The 14,171-nt window shown below is 51.4% G+C and overlaps 2 protein-coding genes across 2 annotated transcripts in view; one reads left to right on the forward strand and one right to left on the reverse strand.

Annotated features, from left to right (window-relative positions):
- LOC306842343 (transmembrane protein 100-like) overlaps positions 1-11,712 on the forward strand; it is a 234,037-nt gene extending 222,325 nt beyond the window's left edge. The window contains exon 3 of the transcript XR_013781727.1: positions 11,692-11,712. The gene's annotated coding sequence lies outside the window, so the exon portion shown is untranslated. The remainder of the gene's footprint in view (positions 1-11,691) is intronic.
- LOC306842333 (glutamate receptor ionotropic, delta-1-like) overlaps positions 1-13,646 on the reverse strand; it is a 79,072-nt gene extending 65,426 nt beyond the window's left edge. Inside the window, exon 1 of the mRNA XM_079372516.1 lies at positions 13,364-13,646. Coding sequence (XP_079228642.1) covers positions 13,364-13,637 — 274 coding nt within the window. The 5' untranslated portion in view covers positions 13,638-13,646. The remainder of the gene's footprint in view (positions 1-13,363) is intronic.
- Between the last annotated feature and the right edge of the window lie 525 nt (positions 13,647-14,171).

Here is a 14,171-nt window from a genome sequence, read left to right on the forward strand (position 1 = left end):
CTGCAGCCATGGCCGAGCAGATAAAGCTAATCTCACAGAGACAAATTCTTTGTGTTTTGTTAAAAATGATCAAATGTTTGTTTTACATCAAATCCTCTCTGCGCTGTGAAATGTCTCTAAAGCCCAGATGAAGAGAGACGCAGCAGCCCAGAGAGAGATCAGAGATGTGTCGCCCTGCAGCAGCTGGAGTGTGTGCTCAGTGTTTCCTTCACACAGCGAGGCCGCGCTCAGGCTTAATCTGACTCTGCTGAACACTCACAGAAGGACCGAGGACGACAAGAGTTCACAGAGACTCCTTTAAAGCCTCACAGGCCGACCTGACAGCAGGCCGCTCCGACGCCTGACTCATCCTTATCTGGTGACCACTGGGAAAAAACAAACAGCATTCACAGTGAGTGTGTGTGTGTGTGTGTGTGTGTGTGTGTGTGTGTGTGTGTGTGTGTGTGTGTGTGTGTGTGTGTGTGTGCAGATCTTTCTGTTCAGTGCAGGGAGAAGTTGCAGCAATGCAGCTCAGATGTTTTAAAGTGCTGAGAAATGTAAAGTGACTCCTCCACTTTATCCCACTTTCAGCATCCTTTACCGCTTCAAGTCAGCTGATATCGCCACGGTAACAGCCTCGCCGGGCCACGCTGACAAACTGTAAACTGTAAGCAGCTGATAAGTTTTAATGTTGTCAGACAAACAGCTGCAGGGCGATCAGCTTTAATCCCCATGAACACACACACACACACACACACACACACACACACACACACACACACACACACACACACACACACACACACACACACACACACACACACACACACACACACACACACACACACACACACACACACACACACACACACACACACACACACCTTACTTTAGAAAGAATGTGAGTTCACAGAACAAACACCTAGCTGTGGGAGTGTCACCCACCTGGGGGAGGGGCTACTGCCCTTTGTGATGTCATGAAGGGAACATCTCCAAATGGCCTGTTTAAGCAGGCAGATGACGGAGATGATGGACTGTTCTCATCATTGGGGGGTTTGTAGACAGATAGAGACACATGTTAGAGGAGCGTGGAGGAGAGGATTCTGGGTAATATGGGACCTTCACTATCACTCCATTTAGTCTCCATTGAGTGCAGAGAGCTGAGCCGTGAGCTCTGAGAGTCCTGCTGCAGCTCAGAGTCCTCCTGAGAGAAACCTGCAGCCAGCTGCATCTGCAGAGACCAGGAGCTGCAAGGAGCTAATGGAGCTAATGGAGCTAATGGAGCTAATGGACGGGAGCGCGGCTGACTGCTCTTCATTGATTGGTTGTTCTGTTCAGCTTTTAACTGCAGGTTCACTTTGCTCAGCTCTGCTCTGTGACACAACACTGCTGCTGCTTCATCAGTGCAACCGCAGCACTCACACACTAATGCTGCACCGTGTGTGTGTGTGTGTGTGTGTGTGTGTGTGTGTGTGTGTGTGTGTGTGCGTGTGTGTGTGTGCGTGTGTGTGTGTGTGTGTGTGTGTGTGTGTGTGTGTGTGTGTGTGTGTGTGTGTGCGTGTGCAGAGCAGGTGCACCCTGCACAGACCGTGCTGTATGGAAGCACTCCTGACAGGAACACGCTCTGAGGCATGCAGGAGAAGGAGGCACAGCAGGTGGTCCCATTACCAAAACGACACATTCCTACTCCCCCCAGCACCAGCACCCTCCGTCTCCTCTCTCTGCCTGCTCGTCTCCTCGCTCTGCCTGCTCGTCTCCTCGCTCTGCCTGCTCGTCTCCTCGCTCTGCCTGCTCGTCTCCTCGCTCTGCCTGCTCGTCTCCTCACTCGTCTCCTCGCTCTGCCTGCTCGTCTCCTCGCTCTGCCTGCTCGTCTCCTCGCTCTGCCTGCTCGTCTCCTCGCTCTGTCTGCTCGTCTCCTCACTCGTCTCCTCGCTCTGCCTGCTCGTCTCCTCGCTCTGCCTGCTCGTCTCCTCGCTCTGCCTGCTCGTCTCCTCGCTCTGCCTGCTCGTCTCCTCACTCGTCTCCTCGCTCTGCCTGCTCGTCTCCTCGCTCTGCCTGCTCGTCTCCTCGCTCTGCCTGCTCGTCTCCTCGCTCTGTCTGCTCGTCTCCTCACTCGTCTCCTCGCTCTGCCTGCTCGTCTCCTCGCTCTGCCTGCTCGTCTCCTCGCTCTGCCTGCTCGTCTCCTCGCTCTGCCTGCTCGTCTCCTCGCTCTGCCTGTTCGTCTCCTCGCTCTGCCTGCTCGTCTCCTCGCTCTGCCTGCTCGTCTCCTCACTCGTCTCCTCACTCGTCTCCTCGCTCTGCCTGCTCGTCTCCTCACTCGTCTCCTCGCTCTGCCTGCTCGTCTCCTCGCTCTGCCTGCTCGTCTCCTCGCTCTGCCTGCTCGTCTCCTCACTCGTCTCCTCGCTCTGCCTGCTCGTCTCCTCGCTCTGCCTGCTCGTCTCCTCGCTCTGCCTGCTCGTCTCCTCACTCGTCTCCTCACTCGTCTCCTCGCTCTGCCTGCTCGTCTCCTCACTCGTCTCCTCGCTCTGCCTGCTCGTCTCCTCGCTCTGCCTGCTCGTCTCCTCGCTCTACCTGCTCGTCTCCTCACTCGTCTCCTCGCTCTGCCTGCTCGTCTCCTCGCTCTGCCTGCTCGTCTCCTCGCTCTGCCTGCTCGTCTCCTCACTCGTCTCCTCGCTCTGCCTGCTCGTCTCCTCGCTCTGCCTGCTCGTCTCCTCGCTCTGCCTGCTCGTCTCCTCACTCGTCTCCTCGCTCTGCCTGCTCGTCTCCTCGCTCTGCCTGCTCGTCTCCATCTGTTCATCTCTTCGCCTCGGGCTTCTGCCAGCGCCACAAACGAGTGACACAACGTACCGTCGCAGCGGCGAGCGCCCAGCAGGAGCCCCATGCTAACATAGAGTCAACATCACACATGGCTGCAGACGCTCATGGTGACGGCGAGGAGAGGCGACGGCCAAGGTCAGAGCGAGATAAGCACACGGAGGCTTTCTAAAGATCCAGCATGAGTCAATGAGAGACGTTGGGCTCTCAGCAGAGACCAATCAGGGAGCAGCGACTTGTGACAGGAGCAGAGAGTGAAGCTACAGTAAATGGAAAAGAAGGGTCTGATTTAAGAGTAATGCAGAAGTCACTTTGTGAAACGGACGGCTGAACATTTCCCACTTTCAGAGATGAGAGCGGAGGTTGAAAGCTTTGGATTTGAAACGATTTTATTTGAAACGAGACGAGGAGCAGAAGCAGCGAGCGACCTCCTGAACGCTCTGTAGATCCCAGGAAGGAGGAGACAGAGAGGTCCGACGGTTCACCTCCTCCCCCTCTGTGATATAAGATCAGATTATCCTTTGGACACATGCTAGGCTCCGTGCTAACGTGCTAACGTGCTAACGTGCTGAGTGGCTGCTGCACAGGTGTCACACTGAAGCCCCTCCAGTATTTACATCCATGCATGCAAATGTAAAGACACGGAGAACTTCATGAAGACAGATGAGGAGACATTTGTCTCCGTTTGTTTCACTTCAGTACAAAGTGAGAGCCTAAAACAAGACCAGACACACTCGATGTCTGAGCTCCAAATACATATTCAAAAGCTCGCCCACTTACAAAGAGAGAGAGAGAGTGCATCCTCCTCTGATCTCGTTTTATTACAGCGTCAGAGCCAATCAGAAAACCCCCCAATAAAGAGGGTGGGAGGTCCCAGAGAAAGGAGTGGAGGAGTAAAATGATCTTATCGATGAACATGAAACAGACGAGCTGGTCGGAGACGTGGATCAGTAAAACGCCATTTAAACCTCGTCTGCCTTCATCTGCAGTACGTGTCCGACGTGCGTCAGACATGTGAGGGACATCAAACACTTAAAGGACAGCAGGAGCGTAAGAGGAGGCATCAGGTCTTTACATGCTGGGACATCAGCGAGGACGTAGAGGACAAATAAGCAGGAAGGGCTGAAGGGGACGGGAAGAAGACACTCGTCCTCAGGGTTCAAACATGTCCAAAGCACGTGTTGGGTTGAGCAGTCTGGGTGTTTGTGGTTTCACTCTGGCAGCTCAGCAGCCTGAACATTGTTTCATCATGACGCCGAGCTGGCGTGGTCCGACATCACATACATGGTCCAGAGTTCCGTCCTTGATTTGTAAGGTGCTGGTGTGTCCTCAGTCTTGAAGGTGATTTCCTGTCTGTCTGCGGTTGGTACCTCTGTCGCTGAATAAATAAGACATCGGAGACGAGAAGAGTCGAGCATGAAAGCACTCTCGCCGTCTCTCTGTCTGCCTACTCGCTCTATTTCTGTTCTCTTCCGTCATCTTGTCCCCCCGAATCTCCGTCAGGGGAAGTGCGTCCTCTCACGCAGAAGACCAACTTGTGGTGCTTCTTCTCAGTTTGTGAATTCTGACACAGTTACACGGCGAGGACTGATGACCTCATATAACCTCCAGAACAAAGAGGAAGTATTTACACACACAGATAATGTCTGCCACCACATCGTGCTTCCTGCCATGAGCTACACGATGAACATCACAGAGGCCCTCAAAGACTGAGAGCCTGAAGCAGACGGTAACAACCTGTTTGGATTTAACTTCTTCATCAACAATAAACTCATGAACGTAGAAAAGCAGAAACCAAAAGTTACAGCTTTAAAGGAGCAGTCTGTCACTCTGCCCCCTAGTGTTTAAAATGAGTACTGCAGTCTAAACTCTAATCATCACAGAGAGCTGTCTCCCCCCCTCCTCTCACACAGCTCAGCATGTGGTGGACACTGTAGCTTCAGTGTTTAGCCAGCTCTGCATGTAGAGACACTGTAGCTTCAGTGTTTAGCCAGCTCTGCATGTAGAGACACTGTAGCTTCAGTGTTTAGCCAGCTCTGCATGTAGAGACACTGTAGCTTCAGTGTTTAGCCAGCTCTGCATGTGGTGGACACTGTAGCTTCAGTGTTTAGCCAGCTCTGCATGTGGTGGACACTGTAGCTTCAGTGTTTAGCCAGCTCTGCATGTGGTGGACACTGTAGCTTCAGTGTTTAGCCAGCTCTGTATGGGTCTGTAAAGCTCTCTGCGTTCTAACCTCTCTCCATGTTTCATCTCCAACATTGATCCTAGTTTGAGCAGCTTTCTGCTGCTGGAGCTTATTAGAAACATGCAGAGGCTTTTTAGCTCGGGTACAATCACTTCTATCTGAAGCAGTTCCACTGCCCGCTTCCATCGCTGCAACACCTGTTCACCTGATAACTGCTCTCATATCTGGCAAACCCAGGGGCGTCCAAAACGGCCTTCAAAGCCCCGCCTACCTTCTCTGGTCCAATCAGATCCAGAGCATTCAGGAGCAGAATCTAAAGCTAGAAGGAGGACATACTGGCTGCTGCATTGTTGTCAGAGAAGCTTCAACACAGCAGGTTTCCTTCATGATCACACAGGAAGAGAGCAGCTCTGTGATTGGTCCTTTAATCGGATCTTTACAGAGAATCCTTCCCCTCACAGATATTTGCTTTTCATACCTTCAGGGTTGAGAAATCTAAAAGTCAAGGGCAAAGAGCCGATGAGAAGATGGATGTGGAGGCTTTCTGCGTGACGTGAACCTTGGACGTACCCGCTGTGCATCAGACTGTTTGAGGTGTAGGTTAAAAATAGAGTTTTATTTTGAAAGGCTGTGAATTGTTCAAGGTTGTTTTTTTTTTTAATTCTTAGCTAAGAGGTTATTTAACACACCTTGTGTTTAAAGAGAGCTTCATGTAACAGGTGAAGAGGAGTTTGATCAAAAGAAGAACAAAGTTTCAGGTGGATTCAAACACAGTAAAGCCTCTCTGGTGTTTACACAGGAAGTCTGACCACCGTGGTAACCATGGAAACAAAGAGTGCAGGAGATGTTTGGGCTCTGCACAGGTCCAGTTCCAGTCAAGTTATGAAACGAGCCCCCCCCCCCCACACACACACACGGATCCTCTGATCAAATGAACCAGACTTTGGGTCAGTCCGGATCCCGGACATGTTCACTGAGGATCAACATGTCGTCTCTTTCTGACTCTCACATTTTTAAAGTCGTCTCGTTTTTATTTCTTTGACCACGTAAAACAAACTGATTGAATTAAAATCGATGTTTGACTGCTGCCAGCGCCTGACGGGGAATATTACCCCGTGCCCTCGCCTTTCTTAATGCGAGTCTGTCATCAGCAGCCAATTAGAAAACATCTTAACAGAGACATCAAAGAGAGAGAGAGAGAGAGAGAGCGAGCGAGCGAGGGGACATCAGAGGACTGCATATGGAGGCAGCAGGTGTCTGCACAATATGTCTCCCAAACACTGCCTGCTTTATACCTTATTAATTAAAAGCAACAATCACATCAAACACACAGAAGCAGGCTGAGCATTCACCTTTAAAGAGCTTTAACACCACCACATGCAACTTAGTGAAGCTCTCTGATTGGACACACACGTCATGCTCCTCCCCCTCTCAAACAGAGGCGTCCTCAGCCCAGTCTAATAACACACAGCTTATGTCAGGCACTAACTAACTCCTATGGAGACGCAACAAACGGCGAGCCAACAAGCCAGGAACCAATGAGCCGTCGTCTCACAGACGTTTTGTCTTTCCTCCTGCAGCCTTAAACGTGTATGAAGCAACACGAGGGGCTGTAAGTGGCTCTTCCTCTGCTCTAATCCTCTCACAGAGTTTAACCCAATGAGGGGTGAACGGGGCGTGACAGTCGACTTCCTGCGCTCACTGTCTTTGTTAATTACAAGAAGAATGTAAAAGGAGAAGAGTGTGGAGGAAGGTTCAATCACTGGATGCTGCTTTTAAATGGACACACAGAGCTGCAGCTGCACACATGACACATCTCCATGGAAGACTTGAAGGACTTCTAAATGATGCAGCGGGACGTGCTGCTAGAGTTTTATCCATTGTCAGCTAATAAAAAACTTATTTTCATTTAGCATAAATACAAATGCATCAACTCATCCGTTTGCTCATGTACAACATCACCTGGAAAATCAGAGGCCAAAAGGCTCCAACAGCAGAAATACAGTCCAGAGGTTAAAGGTCACTGAATCAGCTGAGAAGACAGCGAGCAGCTCCCACCTGTCAATCAAAGTGCAGGAGACAGACTCTAGTGGACACTGGAGGAACTGCAGCTGTAAAGTTGGACATTTTAACATAGAGCTCTATGGAGACTGACTCACTGCAGGAGACAGACTCTAGTGGACACTGGAGGAACTGCAGCTGTAAAGTTGGACATTTTAACATAGAGCTCTATGGAGACAGACTCACTGCAGGAGACAGACTCTAGTGGACACTGGAGGAACTGCAGCTGTAAAGTTAGACGTTTTAACATAGAGCTCTATGGAGACTGACTCACTGCAGGAGACAGACTCTAGTGGACACTGGAGGAAGCTGTAAAGTTAGACGTTTTAACATAGAGCTCTATGGAGACTGACTCACTGCAGGAGACAGACTCTAGTGGACACTGGAGGAACTGCAGCTGTAAAGTTGGACATTTTAACATAGAGCTCTATGGAGACAGACTCACTGCAGGAGACAGACTCTAGTGGACACTGGAGGAACTGCAGCTGTAAAGTTGGACATTTTAACATAGAGCTCTATGGAGACTGACTCACTGCAGGAGACAGACTCTAGTGGACACTGGAGGAACTGCAGCTGTAAAGTTGGACATTTTAACATAGAGCTCTATGGAGACTGACTCACTGCAGGAGACAGACTCTAGTGGACACTGGAGGAACTGCAGCTGTAAAGTTGGACATTTTAACATAGAGCTCTATGGAGACTGACTCACTGCAGGAGACAGACTCTAGTGGACACTGGAGGAACTGCAGCTGTAAAGTTGGACATTTTAACATAGAGCTCTATGGAGACAGACACTGGAGGAAGGTTTCTGCCTCCTAAAGACTGATCAGACCTCTAAATGAGGTTGGAGTCTGATGGATAAAGGCTCTGGCTGTGCTGATGTGACTCCTCATTCCTCATCACAGGTGCTTTACACAGTCAACACACCACGCGCTCCTCTGTGAGGGATCTTTGCTTTTCCTCCTCAGGGGCGTTCAGGAGAAGCCGGGCAGGATTTACTCATGGAGAATAAAGATAAACGTATCTCTCAGGAGACGGGTGTGGACGTGTTGTAAATCAATGCACAGATTAAAGAAAGGAAGGAGAGAATCGACATGCAGCCTCTGTGAGGTGTGTTCAAAGAGCCGGGGAGCTGAATATTAAAGGTTTTAATAGGTAATAATCCTCGACTGAGGAACTTTAGAAAACCATCCAACACATCTGGAAACAGATTCTGTCGAGAAGAGAGTCAAATCTTCTCCTTAGTTTTGAGTTCTCCTCGACGTAACGCCATTCAAGATTCATTCCCTGCAGAGCTGCAGGACGTTTAAATCCTTCATGTTCAGAGATTAAATCATAATGAGCACTTCATTTTACACGGCCAATATTCACGAATCATCCGACCCGTGTTCCCTCAGAGACGGGTTTTAAAGAGTGGTTCTGTCTGCTCTCAGATCACGGAGTACGTCTGACACTCGGAGGATTTCTTTACTTCTGATCCAAACTGGAAATACAGAAAAAAAGTCCAACGTCCAATCACGGCTTAGACAGCGGTCTGCTTCCCCCAAGGACAAATCAGAACAATAGTGTCCCGACATCAGACTCTGGTGAAGTCCAGATGAGTCCAGTACTGAGACCTCCTGCACGCCTCCTGACTCATGGTGGCAGCATGTGTCTGAAGGATTTCAGTGGACTGGTCCTTTAATGCATCACTCACACAGCTCAGGTTCTCCAAAGGATAAAGACACGCACATATTTACACATTCATCAGGCAGGTCCTCACAGAGTGGAGGCGTCCGCACGGCGCCCGGCCTGCGGCGCCCGGCCTGCGGTGCAGCTTTCCTTCCTGCTGAGCTAATCTTCCTCTCTGCTGCCCTCTTCACCTCTCTCCTTCAATTATTCCTCCCTCTCTCCAACTCCATTTTTAATATTTCATATTTTAATCATTGTAATTTCCATCCCGTGTTTTCGGCCCGTCCTGCGTCCACAGAGAGCTCGTGTTCATCTGATCAGTCTTGTCAGTCATGAAACATTTATAAAATGTCAACAGAAGTGCACAGTGTGATTCAGTCACACGCTGCTGCAGCGGCTGGATGGGAACAAGAGATGTGCTTGCTTGGAAAGCAGTGAAGGGGAAAGACAGATCAAGTTCTCTTTGTTTATGCTCGACGGAGCAGCAGCACCACTGATATCATTCACTGGATCGAAACACGAGCCGCTCAGAGAGCACAATCAGGAACTTATCTGCAACATCAGCTCTGTGTGTCAGCACACACAAGCTTTGGACTCACACGCAGCGAGGCCGTGACGTACACATTCACATCCATAACAACAACACCAAACACCAACAGGCACAACGCCAGCCGGACACACCTCCTTTATACCATCGGAACAAACGGCAGAGTCAGCGTGAACGCCGTGAAGAGAGCGCCAAACACTGCAGTACTCCAAATATCCACCAGGGGCTGGTTCATGTTTAAAAGCCATGTGGTCACCAACACTCACAGCTGATGACTTAGCTATGGGACTGCTTCTCTCAGACTCCACCCTCTTTTTTCAATTCAGGCCCCACCCTCTTTTTTCAATTCAGGCTCCACCCTCTTTTTTAAATTCAGGCTCCACCCTCTTTTTTTAAATTCATGCTCCACCCTCTTTTTTAAATTCAGGCTCCACCCTCTTTTTTAAATTCAGACTCCACCCTCTTTTTCCAATTCAGGCTCCACCCTCTTTTTTAAATTCAGGCCCCACCCTCTTTTTTAAATTCAGGCCCCACCCTCTTTTTAAAATTCAGGCTCCACCCTCTTTTTTAAATTCAGGCTCCACCCTCTTTTTTAAATTCAGGCTCCACCCTCTTTTTTAAAATTCGAACACTCTTCCTCCAAATACCAAACTACAGAGTACTGTCAACGAGCCACAGTGTTTTCCTCCTCTCTCTCTGTTCAACAAGGTCAAGTTAGGACAGCAGAATGTGTGTGTGTGTGTGTGTGTGTGTGTGTGTGTGTGTGTGTGTGTGTGTGTGTGTGCACAGCAGCACTCCCTGCCTAATGGGCCACAGTGGCGGTGTGTGTTTCTGACAGAAAGAAGTGTGCATTTCCCCGATTGTGTGTGTGTGTTTGTTTATCCTCGATGCACACACACACACACACTCACACACACACACACACACACACACACACACACACACACACACACACACACACACACACACTCCAGACTCCGTGTCAATGTCTTTATCAGCATCTCTCTGCAGGACGGCCTTCGGTTCCGCCTGACAGCCGCCCCGGATTGGGTGTTGATGAAAAACACAGTTTCCCAGGGCGCACTGCAACCCGGCTGTCCAGCCGAGCGGCGAGCCAAGCGGCGAGCCGGGCAGCCGGTGTGCGGCCAGCGGAAGATTTGGAGTCTGCAGCTTTAACACGGCTGAGATGCTGCGTCACGCTCAGTGGAACCACGCACCACGGCGGCCATATTGATACCCTGCACAGGGCAGAAATCAATCCTTACTCAGTGTGTGTGTGTGTGTGTGTGTGTGTGTGTGTGTGTGTGTGTGTGTGTGTGTGTGTGTGTGTGTGTGTGTTTATTCTGTCTTTCCACTTTCTCACAGCAGTAACAGAACTCAGTTGCTGGTCACTTATTCAGTGTCTCACATACTTCACGTCCTCACAGAAGGTCAGCGCACTCGAGTGGTGTCTGTGGACAGTTTAAGGAGCAGAGGGGGCGGAGCTTACCCCCCCCCCCCCGTCATTTTCATCAGTCTCCCACCTCCGACTGAAGTCATGGTCCGCAAATATCCTCGCACCTCCAACTGACACAGAATATTTATGATCTAGCTTCTAGGTAGCTGTGTGTGTGTGTGTGTGTGTGTGTGTGTGTGTGTGTGTGTGTGTGTGTGTGTGTGTGAGAGAGAGAGAGAGAGAGAGAGCGTGCATGTTATTGCCGGTTCGTGTAGCCAAATTGAGCCGTGCATATGAGACACCTGAGCTCAACCTCCACGGGGAACTTCTCTCTCGTCCAATCAGAACGCTTGGTCATGATTTAACTCTTTCCGCCTTCTTTACGCCGGGCAGGTCGGGGACGTTTCTCAGGAAGTCTCGGACACGGCCTTAGTGAGAGTGTCCGAGACCCTCTGATGTGAAAGCTGCTCTTCCACTGTGTGTCGGCCTCAAACAGCCAATCAGGAACTTCAGATTGCTCCTGTGAAGCCTCGACCGCGGCTAAGGCGTTGAAGCTTCAGCTTGTCCGACTGTGACTTGATTTGGCTCCTCCCATCAGAGCGAGCTGCAGGGAGAAACGCTGAACACACGCTGATGTTTGCGTTGAGATGAGCTGAAGTGTCACTAAAGAGGTTCAGCTGTGACGGGACCTTTCAAAGAATGATCCGTGGAGATCCGGAACATTCTGACTGGACTCTACATGTGTGCGCCCCGCTCCACTGGGTCGCCATGAGCAGCTGAGCACACGTGTTCCAAAGACCACGTGTGATAAAGCTCCGTGGTGGCGCCGCTAGCACGGGCTGCCACACGCCACTGACCACACGGAGCGAGACAGAGCGGCGTCTGGGGGAATTGAGGACTCAGCTCGCTGATGAAGATGAAGATGTGGTCAAGATGAAGAAGCTGAAGACGGCAGGAAGTGAGAGACGTGAGCACAGGAAGCGTCACAGCGGAGGAGAGGAGGAAGTCTTTAAAAGGTCATTAGAGAAGTAACGACCTTTTGTGACCTTTATTAACCTTTCTGCATCGCTTCTTTGTGAAATATTCTGTAAGTGCACAACATGAAAAACCTTTAGAAAGGGGTTTGTGGACGCAGAGATTTATGGAAATGTGAGCAGAGAAAGGATCCTTTAATCATCATCACGGCCGACCGACAGACCCGGCCAGACAGCCGAAGCAAAAAGCCCATCTGCTGCTCGTGTCCCTCAGCAATGAGCCTCTAATCTGAATAAATGGGCCTCCTGCTCGCCACACACTTATAATGGTGGCTCATCACACGGGGCGATGAAGATGAAGGGGCAGAGCGAGTTTCAGTGAGTATCCAGAGTTTGTGTTTGAACTTTCAGCTTCATCTCTCCACAAGCATGAAAGAATAAAGATGAGTGTAATGAAAGAGGATCAAAGCTGATCAATAACCTTCAGAGACCAGCTTCCCTCAGGGACGGCCACTGTGCTCCCCGCTCTGAACAAAGACTCCACCGAGGACCAGCTTCAGAAACACACAGCAGCACCCCAACGCTCTCCAACAGCCCCTAACCCTGACCGTGTCAAACAGGTCCGAGGTCCAGAGGTCCAGGGGTCCGGGGTTGGGGTCTGGGGTCGGGGTCCGGGGGTCGGGGTCCAGGTCGGGGTCCAGGTCCGGGGTCCAGGTCCGTGGTCGGGTGCGGGGGTTGGGGTGTGGAGGTCAAGGTCGGGGTCGGAGTCTGGGGTTGGTGTGCGGAGGTCTGGGGTCTGGGTCGGGGTCTGGGCTCTGGGGTTGGTGTGCGGAGGTCTGGGGTCGGGGGTCGGGGTTGGGGTCGGGGTCTGGGGGTCTGGGTCTGGGGGTCGGGGGTCGGGGGTCGGGGTCTGGGGGTCGGGGGGTCTGGGGGTCTGGGGGTCGGGGGTCTGGGGGTCGGGGGGTCTGGGGGTCTGGGGGTCGGGGGTCTGGGGGTCTGGGGGTCGGGGGTCTGGGGGTCTGGGGGTCGGGGGTCGGGGTCAGAGTTACCTAAACAGCTGATTTACGATGCTCCCTCCTCTGACGCTGGTCTTGAAGGACCGTTCACAGATTTGGGCGTTTTGAAAGAGACAGGACAGCAGGACTCGTTGTGATGGGGGGGCGGGGCTTCTCCAACGACACAACAACCATGAGAGTAAACTCCGCCCATCGTGCTGACAGAGAGCTGGGAGCCTTCCTCTCATGTTTAAACCCTTTCTGCTCTCAATCACAGGTTTTATGGACTTCTTCGCTCCAAGACAGAAATCCGAGACCCCTCCCCCTTTCCAGCCTCCGGACGTGAGCCGAGCCGCCGCCGGCTTCTGAAGGGATCGCGGCCTGCAGCTCCTCTTCCTCTAAATCACAGAGGATAAGAGTCTCTGCGCGGCTAAATGCCTGCATCTGTCTATATCCTTATATTGTAATTGCTAGCATCCTGTATCGATTGTGCTCAGGAATCCATTGAGCCTAATGTGATTTCATTAAGATACAGTCGGAGGGAGCCGTCCAAACAAACACACTTCCATCTCACAGCAGCCAATCACGGAGATCTCTCCGAGGTTGGAGGGAGCCGGTGTGACAGCATGTCAGGAGCCATGACTTCAGATCAGCACAAACACGCGTCCCGCTCACAGCCGCTCAGATCTGTCGCTCACTTACCGTAGTCGATGTCGTAGAACACGATGAACTTCTGCCAGCGCAGCTCCTCCACCAGAGTCAGCATGACGTCGTTAAGGCGAACCGGCGGCCGGGCGGCCAGCGTGTAGCGCTGCCCACCGGGGCTGGGGTTGAACTGGCAGGCGGTCCGCGGCGAGCCTTCGCTGTTCCTCTGGATGTAGAGGTGAGGGATGTGCATGGCGTCCGTCAGGGACTGCAGAGCGCTGGCTGACGCACATCCTGTAGAGGTCACTAACGCCAGTATTCCCTGGTTCATGAGCTCGCAGGCTGCAGAGAGAGGAGAGAGAGAGAGAGAGAGATGAGATGAGTTACAACACTGCTTTCATAAGAAGACGTCTGCAAAGAGTCGAGTGGACGCACGGCGCCGATGGAGGACGACGTCTTGACCTCATTGAAGCGTCTGACGGTACATCCTTGTTTATCTCGCCCTGACCCACCTGCACTCTCAGTCCAGGAGCAGGAGGACACTCGGCCTGTGAGGGTTTAGCTGCAGGTTCAATGAGCTGACATGACAGATTCATCTGAATGCCCCGGCGGTCCAGCCGCCATCTTTGTTTGTGTTCAAGAAAAGAGAAAAAGCTGCTGACTCATGTTTCATTATCGTCTTCATGAGGAGCTCTTAAATGTCAGCCTGCTGCTGGTCTGACTTCATCCAGCCAAGAAGCTCTGCAGAGACCGGCAGTCCACAAAGGATCCAAATCATCCAGAGAGATCCACTTCAGAGTCCCCCCCCCCTTCATTCTAAAACAGGTTCTTGTTTTCAGTCATTCTGGAAGTGTTGAACGTTCAG

Source organism: Symphodus melops (assembly GCF_947650265.1).
Source record: "Symphodus melops genome assembly, chromosome: 21".
Lineage (NCBI taxonomy): Eukaryota > Metazoa > Chordata > Actinopteri > Labriformes > Labridae > Symphodus > Symphodus melops.